The sequence below is a fragment of the Mustela lutreola genome, chromosome 7 (assembly GCF_030435805.1).
Source record: "Mustela lutreola isolate mMusLut2 chromosome 7, mMusLut2.pri, whole genome shotgun sequence".
In the NCBI taxonomy this organism is placed as follows: Eukaryota; Metazoa; Chordata; class Mammalia; order Carnivora; family Mustelidae; genus Mustela; species Mustela lutreola.
In genome coordinates, this window is record NC_081296.1 from 44,288,665 (window position 1) to 44,308,482 (window position 19,818).

Here is a 19,818-nt window from a genome sequence, read left to right on the forward strand (position 1 = left end):
CGAAAAGGGAGAGATCACAACGAACACCAAGGAAGTAGAAACAATCATCAGAAGTTATTATCAACAGTTACGGCACAGGGTTGCAGACTGGATAAAACGACAGGACCCATCCATATGTTGTCTATAAGAGACCCATTTTGAACCTAAAGATACACCCAGACTGAAAGTGAAGGGATGGAGAAGCATCTTTCATGCCAATGGGCCTCAAAAAAAGGCTGGGGTAGCGATTCTCATATCAGACAAATTAGATTTTAAACTAAAGACTGTAGTCATAGATCCAAAAGGACACTACATCATTCTTAAAGGGACTTTCCACCAAGATGATCTAACAATTGTAAATATCTATGCCCCCAATACGGGAGCAGCCAATTACATAAGAAAATTGTTAATCAAGATAAAGAGTCATACTGATATGAATACACTAATCATTGGAGATCTTAACACGCCTCTCTCAGAAATAGACAGATCATCAAAGCAGAAAATCAATAAAGAAACAAGAGCAAAAACTCTCATCTTCGTATCAAGGAAGATCTCCTGACACTGTTTAAGCAAGAAAGAAAACTTTACAATGTAAGAAACTCCTTAACAGATAATAAAAGACAGGAAAAAGCAATAGTCTCAAGTAAATAAGTGGGTATACAGATGAAGTAGGCATAAGGAGTAACAAAGAGAAGCTATAAATAAATATGAGAGTCTTAAACATCTTAGTGTGAAATCAAGAAAGGTAACCCTATCCTCCAAAAACAAACAAACAAAAAACCCTTGCTGCTATATTCAGAGGCAGAATATGCTAATAACTGGTCTCTCCTTGTTATGTATTTCTCAGATTTTATAAATAGCAGATGTCATTTTCTGTAATTTCTAAAAATATATGTACATTGTTAGCATCCAGTTATAAACTCTACCTTACGAAGATTCATAAACATGAAAGAAAAGTCTAGGAGTCCATCTTAGTTAACACCTTACACAATTACTTTTTATTCCCCAATTCGGAGAATCTAAAGAATGATTCCCCTAGATCAGCATTCTACGTACTAACTGATGGAAATTAATGTCAGAAAGTTAATAAGTATTGAAGGAAAAAACATTCCAGGGTCAAATAAATATTCTTGTTGATAATCAGAGGCCACATCTTGCAGGAAAAATCCTATATTAAAGACTTTATTTAATTTTAACTTGCATTTCCTAAATTTATTTGACCAAGGAAACCTTTCCCCTCAGATAGTTTAAAAATTACAGACACACTAGTTCCACAATTCAGAGTTTGGGAAACAATGACCTAGTTACTTTCTTTTGTAAAAATGTAAGAGAATTAGAGAATTACTTTTATGAGAGTATTTGTAGGAAGTTAGAAGTGCTGAGGAGTAACATGGACATTTAGTTTTTTTAAGGCCAAAAGTTTCTGCTACCAGAGATACAGATATGTGGCATTCTGTACTGATCTCCTAAGAACAAATTTAAACACATATGTTTTATGTTTAACACATATGTATAACCAATATTGAATAAAGAATCCCAGAACTCTACAACATGTCTGCACTCATATTTTACAAAAAAGACACCATCACTGCCCCGGTTTTCCCTTTACATCACTGGCCACTCCTGCTTAGTTTCCTCTGCCAATAACTTTTCATCTCCCTAACCCTCTTGTCAGATTCCCCAGAGTTCAATCTGTGGACCTTACCTTCTCTCTAGTTCTATGTCCCTTGGTAATCTCATACAGTCCCACAACTTTTTTTTAATTTAACATTTGTTTTGGGAAAATTTTATATTCCATGTAGTTTTAAGAAACAACATAGAATAAGTCAAGCAGAGAAAGACAACTATCATATGATCTCCCTGATATGAGGAAGTGGTGATGCAACATGGAGGCTTAAGTGGGTAGAAGAATAAATGAAACAAGATGGGATTGGGAGGGAGACAAACCATAAGTGACTCTTAATCTCACAAAACAAACTGAGGGTTGCCGGGGGGAGGGGGTTGGGGAGAAGGGGGTGGGATTATGGACATTGGGGAGGGTATGTGATTTGGTGAGTGCTGTGAAGTGTGTAAACCTGGTGATTCACAGACCTGGGGATAAAAATATATGTATATAAAAAATATATGTTTATAAAAAAAAAAAAAGAAACAACATAGAGACTCCATGCACCTTCTGTCCAGTTTATGATAACATCTTACAAAATTATAGTGCAAAATCATAACCAAGATATTGACAGTGATATACCGATTTTTTTCACATTTCCCTGGTTTTACTTGAATTCATTCCCATTACACTTAAAAATGTTCCGTGGTATTTATAGCCTAGAACATTCCCCTAAGTTCATATAAATGAATGACTATGGCATCTCCATTTGGATATCTAACAGGCCTCTCAAACTGAAACATGCCCCAAGCCAAAGTCTTCATCTTCCCTTCCAAATTTATTCTTCCTAGTCTTCCCCAATTCAATTAATATCAATACCATTTTCCCACTTGCTTAGATTAATAACTATGATGTCACTCTCAACATTTTACCTTATTTCACATTCACACTATCAACAAATTCAAAACATATAAAAAATCAAACCTCTATCATCCACACTGCTAGCTGCCTAGCCTAATCAATCCCCTGCATCTCCTGCCAGAGTATTACAATAGCTCCCCAACTAATTTCCCTGATTTTGCCCTTGGTCTTCTATAGTTCATTTTCAAGACAGGGGCTAAAGTAATATAAGCACTCTTCTCTACTTATGGTTTTTTGTTGACTGTAGTTTTTACTGAGGTATACAAGACTCACTACTGAAAATCCTCTAATGAATGGCTTCTTATATCAGAGTAAAAGCCAAATTCATACATGGTCCACATCACCTCACAGCCCCCATCTCCTACTATTCTCTCTTGCTCACTCATTTGTGGCTAACCTAGTTTCCTTGCAGTTCTTCAGGTCTTTACTCAGATATCATGTCTCAGTGAGGCCTTTTCTGACTACCACGTTTTAAATGGAAGCATCCCTAATCTCAGCCTGTACTCCTATCCCCCTTCCCTACTTTATTTTCCTCTACATTTCTGACCACAATCTAACAAACTGCGTGTTTTATTTACTTTTTATTGTCTGTCTTTCAGCATTAAATAAAACATGAGCTTGAGGAGGAGAGATTTCAGTCCATTTTTCTAGCACCTACCATGGTGCTAGACACAAAGTAGATGTTCAAGAAATCACTGAATAAATAAATGAGGCCTGAAGCAGTCATATTTTACCAAAATATGACAAAAATATGGCAAGAATCCTAAGTCTCTATAGTTTAGGAGTCATTTTTTCTAAGAATGGTAATGGATTCAAATAAAACCAACTTCACTTTTTATTTGGCAGTAACCAAAGACACACATGCATGAAATGACAATTTCTGATCAGGTAAATAAACTTGATGGTAAGGAGGGATCAGGCCCAGGTACCTGGGTGGCTCAGTGGGTTAAGAGATGGCCTTCAGCTCAGGTCGTGATCCCAGAGTTCTGGGATCTAGTCCCGCATTAGGCTCCAAGCTCCGCAGGCAGTCTACTTCTCCTTCTGACCTTCTACCTGCTCATGCTCTCTCTTACTTGCTCTCTCTCTCATATAAATAAATAAAATCTTAAAAAAAAAAAAAAAAAGGAGGGATCAGACCCAAACTAAACTCATCAGCACCAAATTAAAATTCAACCAACTACCTATTGCAAGAAAATTTTGTACCAACTGCCTTAAGTGTTTTATTTATACCAACTTCTTAATAAGGAAGTTATATGTGATAGAACTTTTAAGAGTTTAAAATTTAAGAAAATGAACTTGATAATACTATAAAATAGAGTCCTAGGAAAGAACACAAACCAATACTCCTACACTGTAGGAGTTCAACAAGAATGTAGTTTATCGTATTTTTGAGCAAGGATTTGTAAATGAAAAAGAAACTTCTGTTACAAATGGAAGGAAGTTGTTGCCTCTGGGTAAAATTTTAAAACATTTTTTAAAATTGGGTAGAAAGAGGGTGAATGACAAAACATCCTAGAGATAAGGAAATAAAGATTAGTATATCACCAGGTCCACTTATTAAGAAACAAGTCACTTTGGAAGCTTTTGGAAAACCATTCATTTACAGTAATAATTAGTTGGGAAATTTAAGACTAGTGGATTCAGCTTTTTTTGATTATTATTTGCAAGGAGCACATTACATAATATGTAGTCATCAAAATTGGCTTTAAATTTCTTTTAAAGTAAAATGAAAGAAGTTCTATTTTAGAGTAAAAAACATAACTGAGTCATACTTTCAGAGCCTGCCTGTCCTCACAGCAGGTAAGATCACAAAAGGCATTTTGCTTGTCTTTAAGAGTCAAGAAATTGGTATAGTATAGTGACCTTTCAATTGTTCTGGAGGAAAAAATATAAGGTGTATTAAGTAGATACAGCTTTCAGTTTGTAGGCCAAATAATAATAAGGCCTCCAGAAAATAATTAAAGCAATCCTCCTATTTATATGATAAACCTATAGCTTTTGTATGAATTCTTTTTTTTTTTTTTAAGATTTTATTTATTTGTCAGAGAGAAAGCGAGCGAGATCGAGCACAGGCAGACAGAGTGGAAGGCAGAGTCAGAGGGAGAAGCAGGCTCCCTGCGGAGCAAGGAGCCCGATGTGGGACTCGATCCCAGGATGCTGGGATCATGACCTGAGCCGAAGGCAGCTGCTTAACCAACTGAGCCACCCAGGCGTCCCTTTTGTATGAATTCTTTACGAGTAAATAATTCCTGAGGCACTTAAACAATACAATTTTTTATTAAAAGAAATTAATAGCATCAAAATTATTTAGTAGATCTATATTTAATATAACTAAAACAAATGTCATATTCTTAAAATATATATATGAGGATATATATACACACACATATGTATGTGTGTATATATATATATATATATATCTCTATCTATATATATATACCACAACTACATTACTGGCCCCCATAATTTCTAATGTTACTTTTACCCCAAGAGACTACATTAATTATTAAGTGGCTATTATGTATCAGATGTATAAATATGTGACTTCAAAACTTGCTTTAAGGTCTGCAAGAAGAGGTTTTGCCAATTCTTTACACTTTAAAATCCACAATTATTAAGATAATATTGATAATAATAATCCCAAAGTAAGACAGAGGATATAATAATGTTGAATGATCTGAACAACAGCCAAAATAAAAAACTATAAATAGGCAGCTATAAGGGAATCTGTAGAGTATCCCAAAGAATTTCTTGGAGTTCTTAACAAAACAAAGCAAACACTAAACAACAGTTTTAAAGAAAAGAATATAAAAATAGACATCATAAAATAGACATCAGTAAATTTGGAGAACATAAAACCAAGTTACCAAAATTAAATTTTTTAAAATTCAAAAATCTGAGAATTGGTATTCCTAAAAAACTAGAAGGTTAGTACTGGGCAATATATTTTAAATGATAGAAAAATAACTGCAATTTGGAACATAATTTTAGAGACCTGTTGTTCCAAGGACATGAAAATAACCATGGTTTCCTAACAACCAGAGAGCTTTTGTATTTCTTGGACTGCATTCATGCTAGATGAAGATTAAAAGGCAGCAGCCAAAATGAATACACTTCAACTTGGATGTTGAAGCAATGATCTGATGGGGTTTTCTTGGCCACAAGTGACCCACAAGCTTAAGATCAAGAGCCAAAGCCCCCAGTGGGATGTTGTGCTCAATTTGGTGGGGCTTGAAACCATCTCTGGTTAAATCATCATCAGCCTGGCAGGAGGCCAGCCATGAAGGAAGGGAGTCTCCCCAAACTCTGATTTCTTGAGACCACAACCTAGAGCAGGTCCCACAGTCAAATTATTCACATTCCTTGAAAAGAGAGAACAGGCATCAGTTGTGTCCGTCGAAGGGGGACACTGTCCAGGTGTACCCTGGACATTTTTTGAAATCTCTGGGCTGCCTCTGCATCTGAAAAATAAGAAAAATAGCACAATGACAGACAACGGATGAGGAAAAAGACAATCATCTGGCCTAAAAACTTAAGACTTATAAGAAATTAAGAAAGCAGACAAAACAAACAATTAGACAAACAGCCATATCATTTGGAATGTATTATTCTGAAGGCAAGTACAGCAGAGAAAAACACAAATTATTTTAAGCAAAGTAAGAAATGACCATAGCAACAAAAGTTATTTTTGGAGAGAGCCAACTGGGGGAATTAAAAAAAAAAAAACAAAAAAAAAAACATTAAAAAAAAGTATGTTAAGATATGTCAACCTGACACAAAGATAAGGTGGAATAAGAATCTAGTCCCATTTGAAGCTGAAATTTGCTGAATAATGAGAGCTAGTGTCATGAACTTGGCTGCTTAACTGCCTTTGTGTAAGAAAACATCTCAGAACTTTGAACTTAGGAAATTCCAACTTGTCTTGCACCAGGTCACGAGCTCCAAAGAGCAGGAACCTATTTCAACAAGCAGCTTTAAAAAAAAAAAAACAAACAAAATACTTTAATATTTTTCATTTCTTTTAATGATACATTTTAAAATGCAATAGTGCTAAAATCCACCAAAGTAAAATGCACTGAATTAAAAATTAAACTTACTCAGAAAGATGTTCAGAAGTTGGGATACAAACAGAAACTGAAATTAGAAGAAAAGTTTTATATTTAAAAGAGCACATGAAATATAGTGAGTGAGAATAACGATTTAGTAAAGAGCTCATATTGTGGCTGACCAAAAATACTGGAATAAATATAAAAAATCCAAAGCAATACAATTATATATACATACCTTTCTCTAATACAACTTGACAAGTATGAGTTTCATGTTGACTTAAGTGTGTGGCCATAATATCTAAGCCAGAAACATCAGCAATGAAATCACAATTAAGGCACACTAGAGTAATGCCCCTATAAAAAAAAAAAAAGCAAATAGTATAAAAGAAAATGTTTTCATCTTTTATAAAAATCCATATACAAGTTCAATGATTATTTTTCTATAATTTGGTTTTTATGTCATAACTGTCACTCTCATTTTTGTTATAAAACTTGACATAACTGAAATGATTCTCTAGAAAATGGAATAGCCATATTCAAATTATGCTACCATTTATTTACAGAAAGTATTTTTGTTTTATAAACTTTTACCACTCATGCTAAAAACTAGGTGACAGGAGATCTATAGCCCAAACCTGGCCTCACCAACAACTTGTGTCATTTCAACAAGTCACAATCTATCTGTGCCTCTGTTCATCTGTAGAGCAAGGATACAGTATTAATTCACTCAATATATATTTACTGAGGCTGCCTTTATATATATTGTACTATATATTGCATTGTGGTTATAATGATGACCAAAAAATACAGTCTGTGCTCTAACAGAACGTACAGTCTAGTATTTTATTAAGGTAATGAAAAAATTAGAAGAGAAATGTTAATGATGATGTTGTAGCTGCCATTAATTGTGTACCATGTTTTAAAGGTATTCCCATATATTTTTAGTTTAATTATTCTCATTATTCTCATTTAACACTGAATTAATGAAAGTAGTTTATTTAGTAATTACTAAAGTAGTTAATTCACTACTGAAGTCCAAAGCCTGGTCCTCAGCATACCAGCACGGCGAACCGGTCCACTTGTTGGGGCCTAAATTCCTTGTTTCTTAACATAACTTCACTGAATGCTATAGTTCCTAAATGCAATCTCTAGTGATTATAAATTTTAAAAAATGTTTGGAAACAATTCCCAAAGCCATTGATACTTTTGTTGAATTCAGGAATAGTTTTTATACTCATTGGGTCAGACTCTGTAGCACTTGCTATTTGAAATATTTAACACAACTGACATATAGGAAGTAACAATGGCCTTCAGATTCTTATTTAAATTGTGTTTAAACTTTAGATTTTTTGTTGAAAGGTATTTAAAAATATTATTAACCCTGCAAAAATATGGAAATGTTTCAGAAAACTTAGAAAACCACTATATGTTTATTATATTTACTAGACTAAGTACTTTGGATCTTGTGAGTCAAGCATCTGAAATGTTGTTTAAAAGAAAATCAAATATATTAAATGTATAAATGATGTTAAGCTGTTTAAGGAACTTGAATTGTAAATATTGTTTAAAAATTTAGTCTATTTAACTTAAATGAACTTTATCAAACATAATTAAAAGTCCTCTTGAAAGCAACTATTAAAATGTACTAGACATCTGACATCTAAACGGAATATTTTTAAAGTGAAATCTAAAAGCTTAATTTTAATAACTAATTATATAATCTTCTCTGTTAACAAACTGCTCCTACAGAAATCAAAAGTAGTCTCTATGGTAAGTAGTAGCTAAATTACTATTCCACTAGTCATAGTTACTTGTACCAGGGTTGGAGTGCCTAACTCATGCCTTCACTAAACAAGGATTTGTAAAATTGCAAATTTCTTGATCTGGAAAGATGTGCGAGACTGGGACTAGTATGTTCAAGTGATCAATAGAGAAAGCTGGTCCGCACTAAAAAAGGAAAGCAGAACCCAAGTCCAGAGAAAATAATAAAGACAAGATTATCCTGCCTCAGCAGGTCAGACTAGAGAGAAGCCATGTTACTAAATGATCCTATTTCCCTTATTTGTTCGGTTGCACCTCCTCCTCTTAGGGGTCCATGAGATTCTTTAGAATTCTGCTTATAAGTTATTTTTGCTTAGGTGAAAAAAAAATAGACCATGTAATGTGATCATTGTTACTGTCAACTTATTAACAGAGCACAAATGCGGTTTTGAAGTTCATAACATGCTTTAAAATTTTAAAGTTTTGGCAATACACAAAATATATGCGAGTAACATACCTTAGATTGACTTCTCCCCTGCAGCTCTAGTTTAATTTAGGTGTGCTGTGTTTCTACACTTAGATGCCACATTAGCACAACAAAACTGACCTACATTAAACTAAAATCATGTACTTCCTCCCCAAATCACCTACTCCTAGCTGGTCTTTCTTATGATAGTAAAGCTCAAACTATAATTATCTGTCTCCTCTTCCTTAAAATAATCAGTATGGCAAGCATTTGATAATATTTATTATTTACACTGTACCAGTCTAAGAATTGTAGATGCATCATCTTACGTAAATATTTGGAACACCTGGGTGGCTCAGCTGGTTGAGTGTCCAGCTCTTGGTTTTGGCTCAGGTCATGATCTCCCAGGTTGTGGGATGGAGCCGGGAGTCCGCTTGGGGGATTTTGTCCCTCTGTCCCTCCCCCCACTCGTATTTTCTCTCTCAAATAAATAGCTAAATCTTAAATAAATAAATAAATAAATAAAGTAATGACCCAAAAAGGTAGTTGCTGTAATTTATCACCTTTTTATAAAGTTAGCTTAGTAAACTACCAAGGACACAGAGCTGATAAAGGTCAGGACTTGGCTTGAAATTGAGCACTTTGATTCTAGACCCTATCTTCTTAAAGATGATATAATACTGCCTCATCATTTTAACTTAGGTCCTAACTAAATTGTTCATAACTACCACAATAGTTCTAATCCATAGGATTCATGCATCTATAACTCACCCTACTATTGAAACTTCCTTCACGATCACCTGATTCTAAATAAGATATCAAAGGTTCTCTAATGCTCTGCAAATTAAGTCCAAACTACTTAACTATATTTTCAACACTTTCGCAATCTAGCTCTAAGCTTAAAACTATTCCTCCAGACTTCAATCTTATTACTATTATCTGAACTTCGTGCTCCTCCATTTACTACTAGCCATTCCCTCTGTATGCCTTCTACTTTTTCATTTCTGTATGCCTTCACCTTTATTCACACTATTTCTTTTAACTCAAATAACTCTGTGTATCTTTTATCAGTTTAAATAATGTTCATTCTTTAAAACCAAGTATACCTAACAGCTATGCAGATCATTCCAAGTTATCTCTCTTCCCTTTCACACTTACTAAAAGTTGTCCTTGCTTTATTATAGTTTTATACATTCACCCCTTATCTCCCACCCAATAAACTATATATTCTCTGAAGGGTAGTTTCAAGACTTATTCATCACTCTCATCTTCATAAGACCTGCTATATTGTGTACCTGACAGATATGTAATAAAATAGCCAAAGAATGAATATTCCATTCAAACAAGAGCAATCACAAAAATTATTGTTCTATAATTTTAAGTATGCTATGTCCATACATAGAAATTGACCAGTTTTTTATTTTAGACCTATTCCAGTTGAAAGAGAAGTATTCCAGATCTTTAAAATCATATAATTCGTTTAAAAAACAAACATAACTGAGCTTGATAACAGTAAGGTAAAAATGAAACCAAAATCTCATCTTTTGAAAAAACCCTTTTTATTCTATTCACAAGTAGGCAGAGCAGCAGGCAGAGAAAGAGGGGGAAGCAGGCTCCCCGCTGAGTAGAGAGCCCGACATGGGGCTTGATCCCAGGACCCCAAAATCATGACCTGAGCCGAAGGCAGAGGCCTAACCCACTGAGTCACTCAGGCACCCCAACCCTTTTTATTCTTATAAAAATTTTCAGTAAAGGCAACATCTAATATAATCTTAACCCATTTCCTTGAATTCAGTAAATGTCTTAAAATTTATACTAATATTTTTAAAAACTAAATCAAAATTTTCTCTCCCTGTGAGCTACAGATCCCTATGAGCTAAATCATAGATGGGACCTACAGTTCATATAAGTCATTTTCAACATATACATTAACTTATTCACTGAATATTTACTGAGTGCCTACCACGTGCCAGGCATTAGTCAATGCGAGACAAAAATCCAAACTACATGTATATTCTAGTGAGAGGACACAGAAAAATCTAGAAAGTAAAGTACACAGTATGTCAGATGATGAAAGATGACTTGGATAAAAATGCAGAATAAAAAGGAGACAGGAAGTGTTGGGGTAAAGCATAGGGGAGAAGATACAATGTAAAAATCAAATGGTCAAGGAAAGGGTCACTCTGATCAGAGTAGCAGCCCAATGTGGATAAAGGAAGACATACAGAAATCTGGGGAACAAAACTAGTCACAGGGACTAATACGTACAAAGGTCCTGAAACATAACATCATCCCTTTCCCACTTTTTCTAGTAACTCAAAGCACGAAAACAAGTACTGGTAATCTTATCTCTCTATATTAGCTTGGTATAGCAAAGACACTGACATTTCAAGTAGCAATGGCAACATGAACAATATAAAGAACGACAGAGTCCAAAGAATTCAGATGAATATTTTTAAAATGGTGTTCAGTGGATTCTGAGTTTAGCATGTGGTACAATCAAAGTTAAGTATCAATGTCTTTAGAAATATTCATCAATACCTCTTCCTGCATAGTAAATAAGTTGTTCACTTCTCTTTGAGAAAGGAAAAATAAGAATTAAGCTACCTAATAATTTCAAGAATTTCAGGGTGTTTTTTAAAGATTTTATTTATTTATTTGACAGAAAGAAATCACAAGTAGGCAGAGAAGCAGGCAGAGAAAAAAAGGGAAGCAGGCTCCCTGCTAAGCAGAGAGCCCGATGCAGGACTTGATCCCAGGACCATGAGATCATGACCTGAGCTGAAGGCAGAGGCATAACCCAGTGAGCTACTCAGGTGTCCCAAGAATTTCAGTGGTTTGAGAAATGTACTTCAAAAGTAAAAAAAAGTATTAGTCATTTTACTAGGTATCTTAGGTATCTTTTTAATATTCAAACATTGCTGGAGAGCCTTATTTTTGTTCTAACTACACAATATAAATGCACAAAGATATCTTGACACCACTTGTCGCCAGTGAAATTTAGCAAGAGAAGATAGGTTAATCATATCTCTAGTCTAAGGATATAATGGATAGAACTTTCTAACATCCAGTAGCAATCATTTAGATTTCCAAATTGGGCTTCCCAACATCAGGTTTTTAAAAAAATGAGAACAAACCACAGTAAGATAACACTTCACACCCATCAGGATGGCTGTAATCAAAAACAGAAAGGGGTGCTTGGGTGGTTCAATCAGTTAAGCATCTGCCTCTGGCTCAGTTCATGATCCAAAGGTCCTGGGATTAGGTCCCAAATTGGGCTCCCTGCTCAGCAGGGAGTCTTGCTTCTCTCTCTCGCTCTGCACCTAACCCCACTCTTGCTATCTCTCTCTCTCAAATAAATAAATAAAATCTTAAAAAACAAACAGAACAAAATAGATAATAACAAATGTTGGCAAAGATGTGAAGAAACTGGAACCCTCACACACTGCTTGTAGGAATGTAGTGGAGGTACTCTGTAAAACAGTTTGACAGGTCCTCAAAGGCTCAACATAGAGTTAGTTACTATATTACCCAGAAATCCTAATCTTATATATATACACAAGAAAAATGAAAAGACAAGTCCAGACAAAAACCTGCATACAAATGCTTATAGCAGCAATATTCATAATGGCTTCAAAGTTAAAATAACCTCAACAGATAAACTATGGTAGATCTATACAATGGGATATTATTCATCAATAAAAAATGGAAGTACTGACATGTTACTACATGGATGAATCTTGAAAATATGCTAACAAGATGCTAAGTGAAAGAAGCTGGTCACATATTGTATCATTCCATTTATATGAAATGTCCACAATATATAAATCTAAACAAAGATTAGTGGTTGCTTAGGGATGGGAGGAGTTGGAAGGAAATGGGGATGATCGTTAATTGAGTACAAGAGTTTCTTTTTGGAGTGATGACAATGTACTAATTTAACTAATTTTACTAATTAACTGTGGTGTTGGCTGAACAGTTCTGTAAATATACTAAAATAATAATAAAATACTAAAATATACTAAAAACTATTCACTGTACAATTTAAAGCATGAATTAAATGGGATATGAACTATATCTCAATAAAGATGTCATATATATACAATTTAAGTTATATAGTTATATAGTTTTTTAATAGAAAGAATTTAAGACCAGCTAATTACCTGAGATCTTCTGAATGCTTCTTAAAAATACAAAACCTTTTACTTGGACGGTTACTATGAAAGCTGGAGAGACAAAACAGATTTTATTAATTTTATTATACAGTAAGTCTTACTAATTTATAGCTTTATTATCGTTTGTACTTAAAGTTTCTAGTTTTATATAAAAGATCATGATATAAACAATAAAATAATGCTTGCCATCCCTGTTTAATTCAGTTTTATCTTAAATTCCACTTTATCCTTTTATTTTCTAATGAAACATATTTCTCTAAGTATATTCTTATAAGAGCAGTACCTCACCATTATATAAAAAAGGAAATACTTTAAAATTTTCTTTAAAAAGCAAAAAAACTCAAACTAATTTTTTTCATCTGTTAAGGAAGAGTTGAAGACACTTTCAAACTTCTACAAATAACATGAATCTTTACCAATCATCATTTTTTTAAAAGATTTTATTTATTATTTATTTATTTGTCAGTGAGGGAGAGAGAGCGAGTGAGCACGAGCAGGCAGAGGCAGAGGGAGAAGCAGGATCCCCGCCGAGCAAGGAGCCCAACGCAGGGCTCGATCCCAGGACCCCAGGGGATCATGACCCGAGCTGAAGGCAGCGCATGAAGGCAGATCATGACCCCACTGAGCCACTTCAGCTAAGTGCCATTGTTTACCATTTGTAAAACTGAACATTTAGAGAGTTCTTTCCAACTACCAGTAGAGGTTCTGTAAAAAACAAACAAAAGCAGAACTCTTGAGCTAAAATAATACTTCCCCTAAACACAAAACAGAGAACCTCTAACTAAACTTTGTTACCAATGATAATAGCTTTCATATACCTTTTTAAATCTGGTAAAGAAAGCTCTCCTGTATTAGAAACCCAGGATTAGCTTTATTTAGCACAGTATTTCTCAAAGTGGAGTCACAGTCTAGTAACATCAACCTTACTTAGGAGCTTATTTAGAAATGCAAAGTCTTGTGCCCTCTACAAACCTAACTGAATTAATCCCTGGCAGTGGGGCCCTCCAGAACATGTTTTAAAAAGTTTCTCCAGTAATTCTTAGGGCAAGCCAAAGATTGAGAAGCAGTAGCCCTAGCGAGCACTGATAGATTCAAAGTAGCCAACACACGAAGTCAATGGTCACTCTCAGATACAAGGTAACCATCATCAACACAGCACATACTTATGAGAAAATAAATACTGTGACTAGCTATAATCCCCAGAAAGTGTCCTCAGAAGACTTCTAACAGTCATTTCTTCAATTTGGGGATAAATACTATTAAGGAATTTACAAATATAAGACAATATCACAAAAATAATAATTAGGTTTTTTGAAGAAGAGAACATCAGGAGTTAGTAAACACTGAAATTGCATGCAAAAATTTGTGCCCATAACTGTTTCTCCAGAAGAATAAATCCAAGATTTTATCTGATACCCAAAGAATGTGAACCAAAAGAAGTTATTTTTTAAATGAGATTTAAAAAGTTACTTTTAAAAGCTATTTTTTCTTTTTCTTTAGACAGACTATTTTGGCTTTTTTTGGTAAGAGGAGAGAAAAAAAATTACATTTTAGGGTCTTTGATGGCTTCCATTCTGCCTACAACTGGTATCTTATTAAGATACTGGCATTTTGGGGAGCCTGGATGGCTCAGTTGGTTAAGCGACTGCCTTCAGCTCAGGTTCATGATCATGGAGTCCCGAGATCGAGTCCCCCACCGTGCTCACTACTCGTCAGGGAGTCTGCTTCTCCCTCTAACCCTCCCCATTCTCATGCTCTCTCTCTCTCTCTCAAATAAAAAAATAAAATCTTTTAAAAAAATGTTGGTATTTTAAAATTCAGTTGTCTGAACCCAGTTTATAAAAAAAAATTATACTACCCCTTTACTTATATTTGCTATACAAATTCCATCCTTTTATTATTATTATTATAGGAAGGAAAAAGTGGTTCTATAGCTCACAAATAAGAAGGAAAAAATTCTCCTACTTCCTATTAGATCTGCATAAAATTAATAACAATATAGATATGAATTTTAAAAGAAAAAAAGGTTATGATTTTAAAAACAATACAGTAAAAACATGTTAAAATTTAGGTTTTAAAAATTCACCGTCTAGTTATATGACTATATATAATTATCAAAACTCATTTAGCTATTCTCTAAACATAGGTTAATTTCATTGTGTATAAATTATACCTAAGACCAGAAAGAAAAAATCCCTTTGACCATATTTTCTTAATAATCTTAAATCAGTACAATTAACAACTTTGTTTTTGATGAAACAAACATCAACAATATTGATGGTATGCCTCCTGTTTAAGACATTATAACAGAGGTTGAAGATACAAAAAAGAAAGAGGGCAAGCTGTCAAGGTCCAGGGGTGAGTGGGGGAAGAGGGAAAAGTCCAATAGCAGCTGGCACAGCCTAATAAATGCTTTTAAAATGAATTAATACATATTCATAAATAATTGTAAGATAAATGTTAACAGTGACACATACAAAGTTTTGTGGCTGCATGAAGGAAAACTGCAGGTAAATGGAATAGAAGCCAACTGGCAATCAGGAGTTCATTTTAGTTAAGATGGTCACTCTATGCTATGAGCTGTGTTAAGACTGATGATTCACAGACCTGTACCCCCGAAGCAAGTAATACATTATATGCTAATTTAAAAAAAAAGAAGAAGAAGGTCACTCTACTGCCTTACTCCAAGCAAAGCAAAGCAAAGAGCAAGATACAGAGGGATTTTCAAGAAAATAAGCATTAAAGGGGCTGAAAAAGTGGTCAAAAATTAAACATTGTAAGATCTTATACTCTCCAGAATATTTGAACTTCATGACTATTAATGTTAGGAAAGTAAAGGATTTTAGGCCAAAAATGACCTGACCAGACATGCTTACTATAGTACCAGAAGAAAGGAAGAACTGGATTGGGGGTGGGGGCCCAACCCACTGAGCCACCCAGGTGCATGTCAGTTATGATGCTATCACAATAATCCAACAGTTCTTCTAATGACTATTCTTTAATGCAAATAAATCTATACAAAACATATCATGAACTCAAGCGTATCTTCTAAAAATCAATTCTGTGCTCTGTCTTATCCATTGTATAGGAACAAACTGTTATACCAGCTTTCTTTTTCCTTGGAAAAATTTTAAAACACCCTTCAAAGCCTTAGTGAAATGTCATTTATAGAATACCTCCCCTTATTTCCTATTTAAAGAACTCATTTTTACTTTCTCTGTGCTCTCATAGTCATTTGTTTACTATCTTAAGCTAGGTAAATATCATCTCTTCTACTAAAGTGTGAAAATTAGAGGCAAGTACTTTATCCACAATACATAATAATGACAACTTAGAAATGATAACAACTATAATTACTTGAATATCTCCCAAGTAAAAATCATTTTGTTAAGCACTTTAAGTATATTTTGTAATTATCACGATGACTTTCTCTCTTTTTTTTTTTTTTTTACGATGACTTTCTTTTTAAGAAAAGGAAACTGGGAGTCAGGTTAAGTAACTTGCCCAAAGTCACAGAGGTAATAAGTGGTGAAGCTTGGATTCAAATCCAGATTTGTCTGATTCTTCACCACCAGCTTGCCATACTTTTTACTTAGCAAATAGTAAATGCTGTTAGAAAAAGAGATATTAAGGCTCAGCCTCCAAGGAATGCTACTTAAGAGATGTGATCTTTACCAGCAAGTATCAAGTCAACCTGAGTAGAGGCATCCTGGACATATATTTCCCATCTTGGAAAAGCATACACCAGGGTCTGTGGTGGGAAGAGCAGTCTACTCACCCCTGCTTCTCCTAAGTAACAACCAACAGCATTTTAGTTCTCTGTATAATATGATTTGTAACTCAGAATTGAGAAGTGGAGGCATAGGCCACTAATCGGGTAAACTCTTCAACAATTTTACCTTCCTATGTATAATAAAGCTTAATTATTGGAAATTTAAAAAGAGAGATATGAAATATTTATGTCTGTCAAGTTAATTCTATTACATGTAGAAAAAACCTTTCTTCTACATTGTATTGAGGAATAATAACAATATTATGTGGTAATTTGTTTCCATTTTTTTCAGGTGACTTCTATTGCCACCTGAAGGCTGTAAGCAAATAAGATGCAGTAATTTAAACAACCAAATCCAAATAATACTACTTTTAAAAAATCACTTAAAATTACATGTTTAATAGTGCTCTTCTTCAAGTCTTATTCCAAAAAGGTTCCAATGCATCAAGATTTTTTAATACCCTCTTTCAAGATTCTATTTAGAGCCCTTCAAAATTACAAATAATGACTTGCTATTTGTAATTTGCTAGGTGACATGGCAAATACAAATAGCCCCTTCTTCTCACAGAAATAATAGAGACACAAACAAATATAATAAAAGGCAAAAATAAGTGAATCATACACAGCTCAAAGTGAAAAATAATCTCTGTGAGTGGCTACAGTGATCAGACACTCCAAAAAAGCGGGGAGCCTGCTTCCTCCTCTCTCTCTCTGCCTGCCTCTCTGCCTACTTGTGATCTCTGTCAAATAAATAAATGAAATATTTTTTAAAAATGAGATATGCAATAAACTTTATTCTAGGGAAGAGTAGTCAGTTTATGGGGATGGGGCAAAAAAAAGAAAAAAAAAAAAGACCAGAGGGAAAGAGACCAACTGAGAGTACAGAAATGGAATAGGATAGAGATTAAAGATACTCATCCTTAAGAGAAAATGAAGCTCCTATACATACAGGACTCAACCTATAATATGAATCCACACTGGGCAGAGATAATCATGGCCATTCAATGGACAATACCTAAGACAGTGAAGGAGGCAAGCGTACCAGCAGATAAAAAGGAAAAGAGACCTACCAAACCCTGAGAATGGCAACGGAAGCTTTCAGTTCCTAAGAGGCTAACAATGAGTAGGAACTCAGTGTGTGAAGTCAACGAACATCAGGGTTGTGGCTCGCTGGGAATCGGAAAAAGGGTATTGAGGGAGGTGGGCTAATTGGCAATGTTCTGGAATAGAATGGATTTGAAGGTTCTGTAGGACAGGTGGGAAGCCTATAATAAACGGGAGAAGGAAAGGTGAAATGACCCTTGCTTTAATAAAACAGAAAACATTTTCCAATTTGACCCCTACAAATTAAGGGCAGAATTAAAACCCCATGCAGGCAACCATGTATTTGTCACAGAAAGAAGAAACATTCCACACAGCAGTATATTGGGGGAAAGGATACCTGGGGCCTGGTTTAGAAGAATGAAATATAGGTGTAGACCACTGCAATAGTAGTGAAGCAGAGTAGCAAACGGCACAAAGGGGAGTCTCAGAAAACCATAATGCACAGTGACTGATCAAGAGAACTTCACGGGCTTAAGAAACCTGGGACAGTAAACTATTTCCAGGATGTGTTCCACATTCACAGAAATGATGCCCTGAAAGAGTATTTGGGTGGTGGTTGTGTGATGATAATGTTTGGCTCATCTGTATTCTTTTTAGAACCTAGTGAGTCAAAAGTAAAAATACATATAAAGTAATTAGAAATACAGAGTTGGATCTCATGGAGACTAAGGATTAAAATCGGAAGACTTAAAGTTGAAAGGTAAACGTGACAGTAGTTGAGTTACTGAAGAAAAAAAAAAAAAAAGGAATGTAAAGAAGCAAGATGAGTTAAAGGAAGAAAAGGCAAAGAAACAGAGTAGCCAAAAAGGAAGAAAAAAGATAGTGGTAACAGTTTAATAGAAGCTGAAGAGGAGGCTTTCACAATTGAGTGAGGACAACTTCAAATACTCTAAAAAAGTCATGGAGTAGTAAGAGCAAAAATAAAGTGAATAAACACGGTGATAAATAATCCTTAAAGGAGGACTGTTAATTGGTAGATGGGGATGATATTCAAAAGGTAGAGAGAAATGAATCACAAATAAGCTAGTAAACACTTTTATTTATTTATTTATTTATTTATTTATTTAAAGTAGGCTCCATGCCTAGCATAGAGCCCAATACAGGGCTAAATTCAGGCTGAGGTCCTGAGACTGAGTCCTAAGCTGACCTTAAGAATCAGACACTTAACCAAGTTAGCCACCCAGGTGCCCCATTACAAACACTCATGGTAAAAGGAAGACAAAAAATAAGGACAGTAGACAGTAGGGATAAATTTCCCTTGTCTTAAAAAAAATTACCTGAAAATGTTTATAAGTAGAAGGAATCTGGGAGAGAGAAGAATTGAAGTTGCAAGTTAAATGAATAAGACTGTGTAAGAACTAGAGGAGACCACGGACAGGGTTAGCTTTGGAGAAGTGGAACATATTTGATTTCTGAGATCAATGTCTAGAATAAAAGTAACAAGAAAAAACATTTGACGTTTTAAAGATTATTTAAAATGATGACTTCCAACTGAGTACTTCCTAGGAGGCCAGGTTAACAGCTAAGAGACTACAATAAAATCTCCAGAGAACTGTAGAGAAGTTTAAATAAACATTGTAGATAAATACTACATCAAAAACGAATGATGTACTTTATGTTGGCTAACTGACTATAATAAAAATTTTAAAAACCCTAAAAAAAAGCATTAAAAATTTAAAAATAAATAAAGAAGTATTTTAAAATAAAAAGATAAGGCCGAGTCAAAGTTAAAAATTACAAAGTTAGAGGTGACTGAATCAAACACCGGTTGAGTAGTCTAGAACTGAGCATATACTTCAGGAGAGGAAGATGTTCCAGTCTCATGTTGGGTTTTATGCCAAGTGAGCATGACTAAAAATGTAAAGGATCCTAGAACAAAAACAAAGCAGCAACCAAAACAGATGACCCTGAGAGTGAGGTTGACTATAAAGTGAAATAGGTGCTACGGGTCTGGAAAAAGGAGTCAAAGTCCTAAAAACTCAAAAGGA

The 19,818-nt window shown here is 34.5% G+C and overlaps 1 protein-coding gene across 12 annotated transcripts in view; it reads right to left on the reverse strand.

The window, feature by feature from the left end:
- Positions 1–19,818, reverse strand: part of ZNF280D (zinc finger protein 280D) — a 136,776-nt gene that overhangs the window by 41,590 nt on the left and 75,368 nt on the right. For 10 of the 12 annotated variants that reach the window (XM_059180581.1, XM_059180587.1, XM_059180588.1 and 7 more), the window contains 3 exons: positions 12,943–13,005; positions 6,788–6,906; positions 6,601–6,637 (listed from right to left, as the gene is read on the reverse strand). In XM_059180581.1, coding sequence (XP_059036564.1) covers positions 6,601–6,637; positions 6,788–6,906; positions 12,943–13,005 — 219 coding nt within the window. Of the gene's footprint in view, positions 1–3,314; positions 5,965–6,600; positions 6,638–6,787; positions 6,907–12,942; positions 13,006–19,818 lie in introns of those variants that run through there. The other 2 variants (XM_059180589.1, XM_059180592.1) reach the window with 2 other exon arrangements.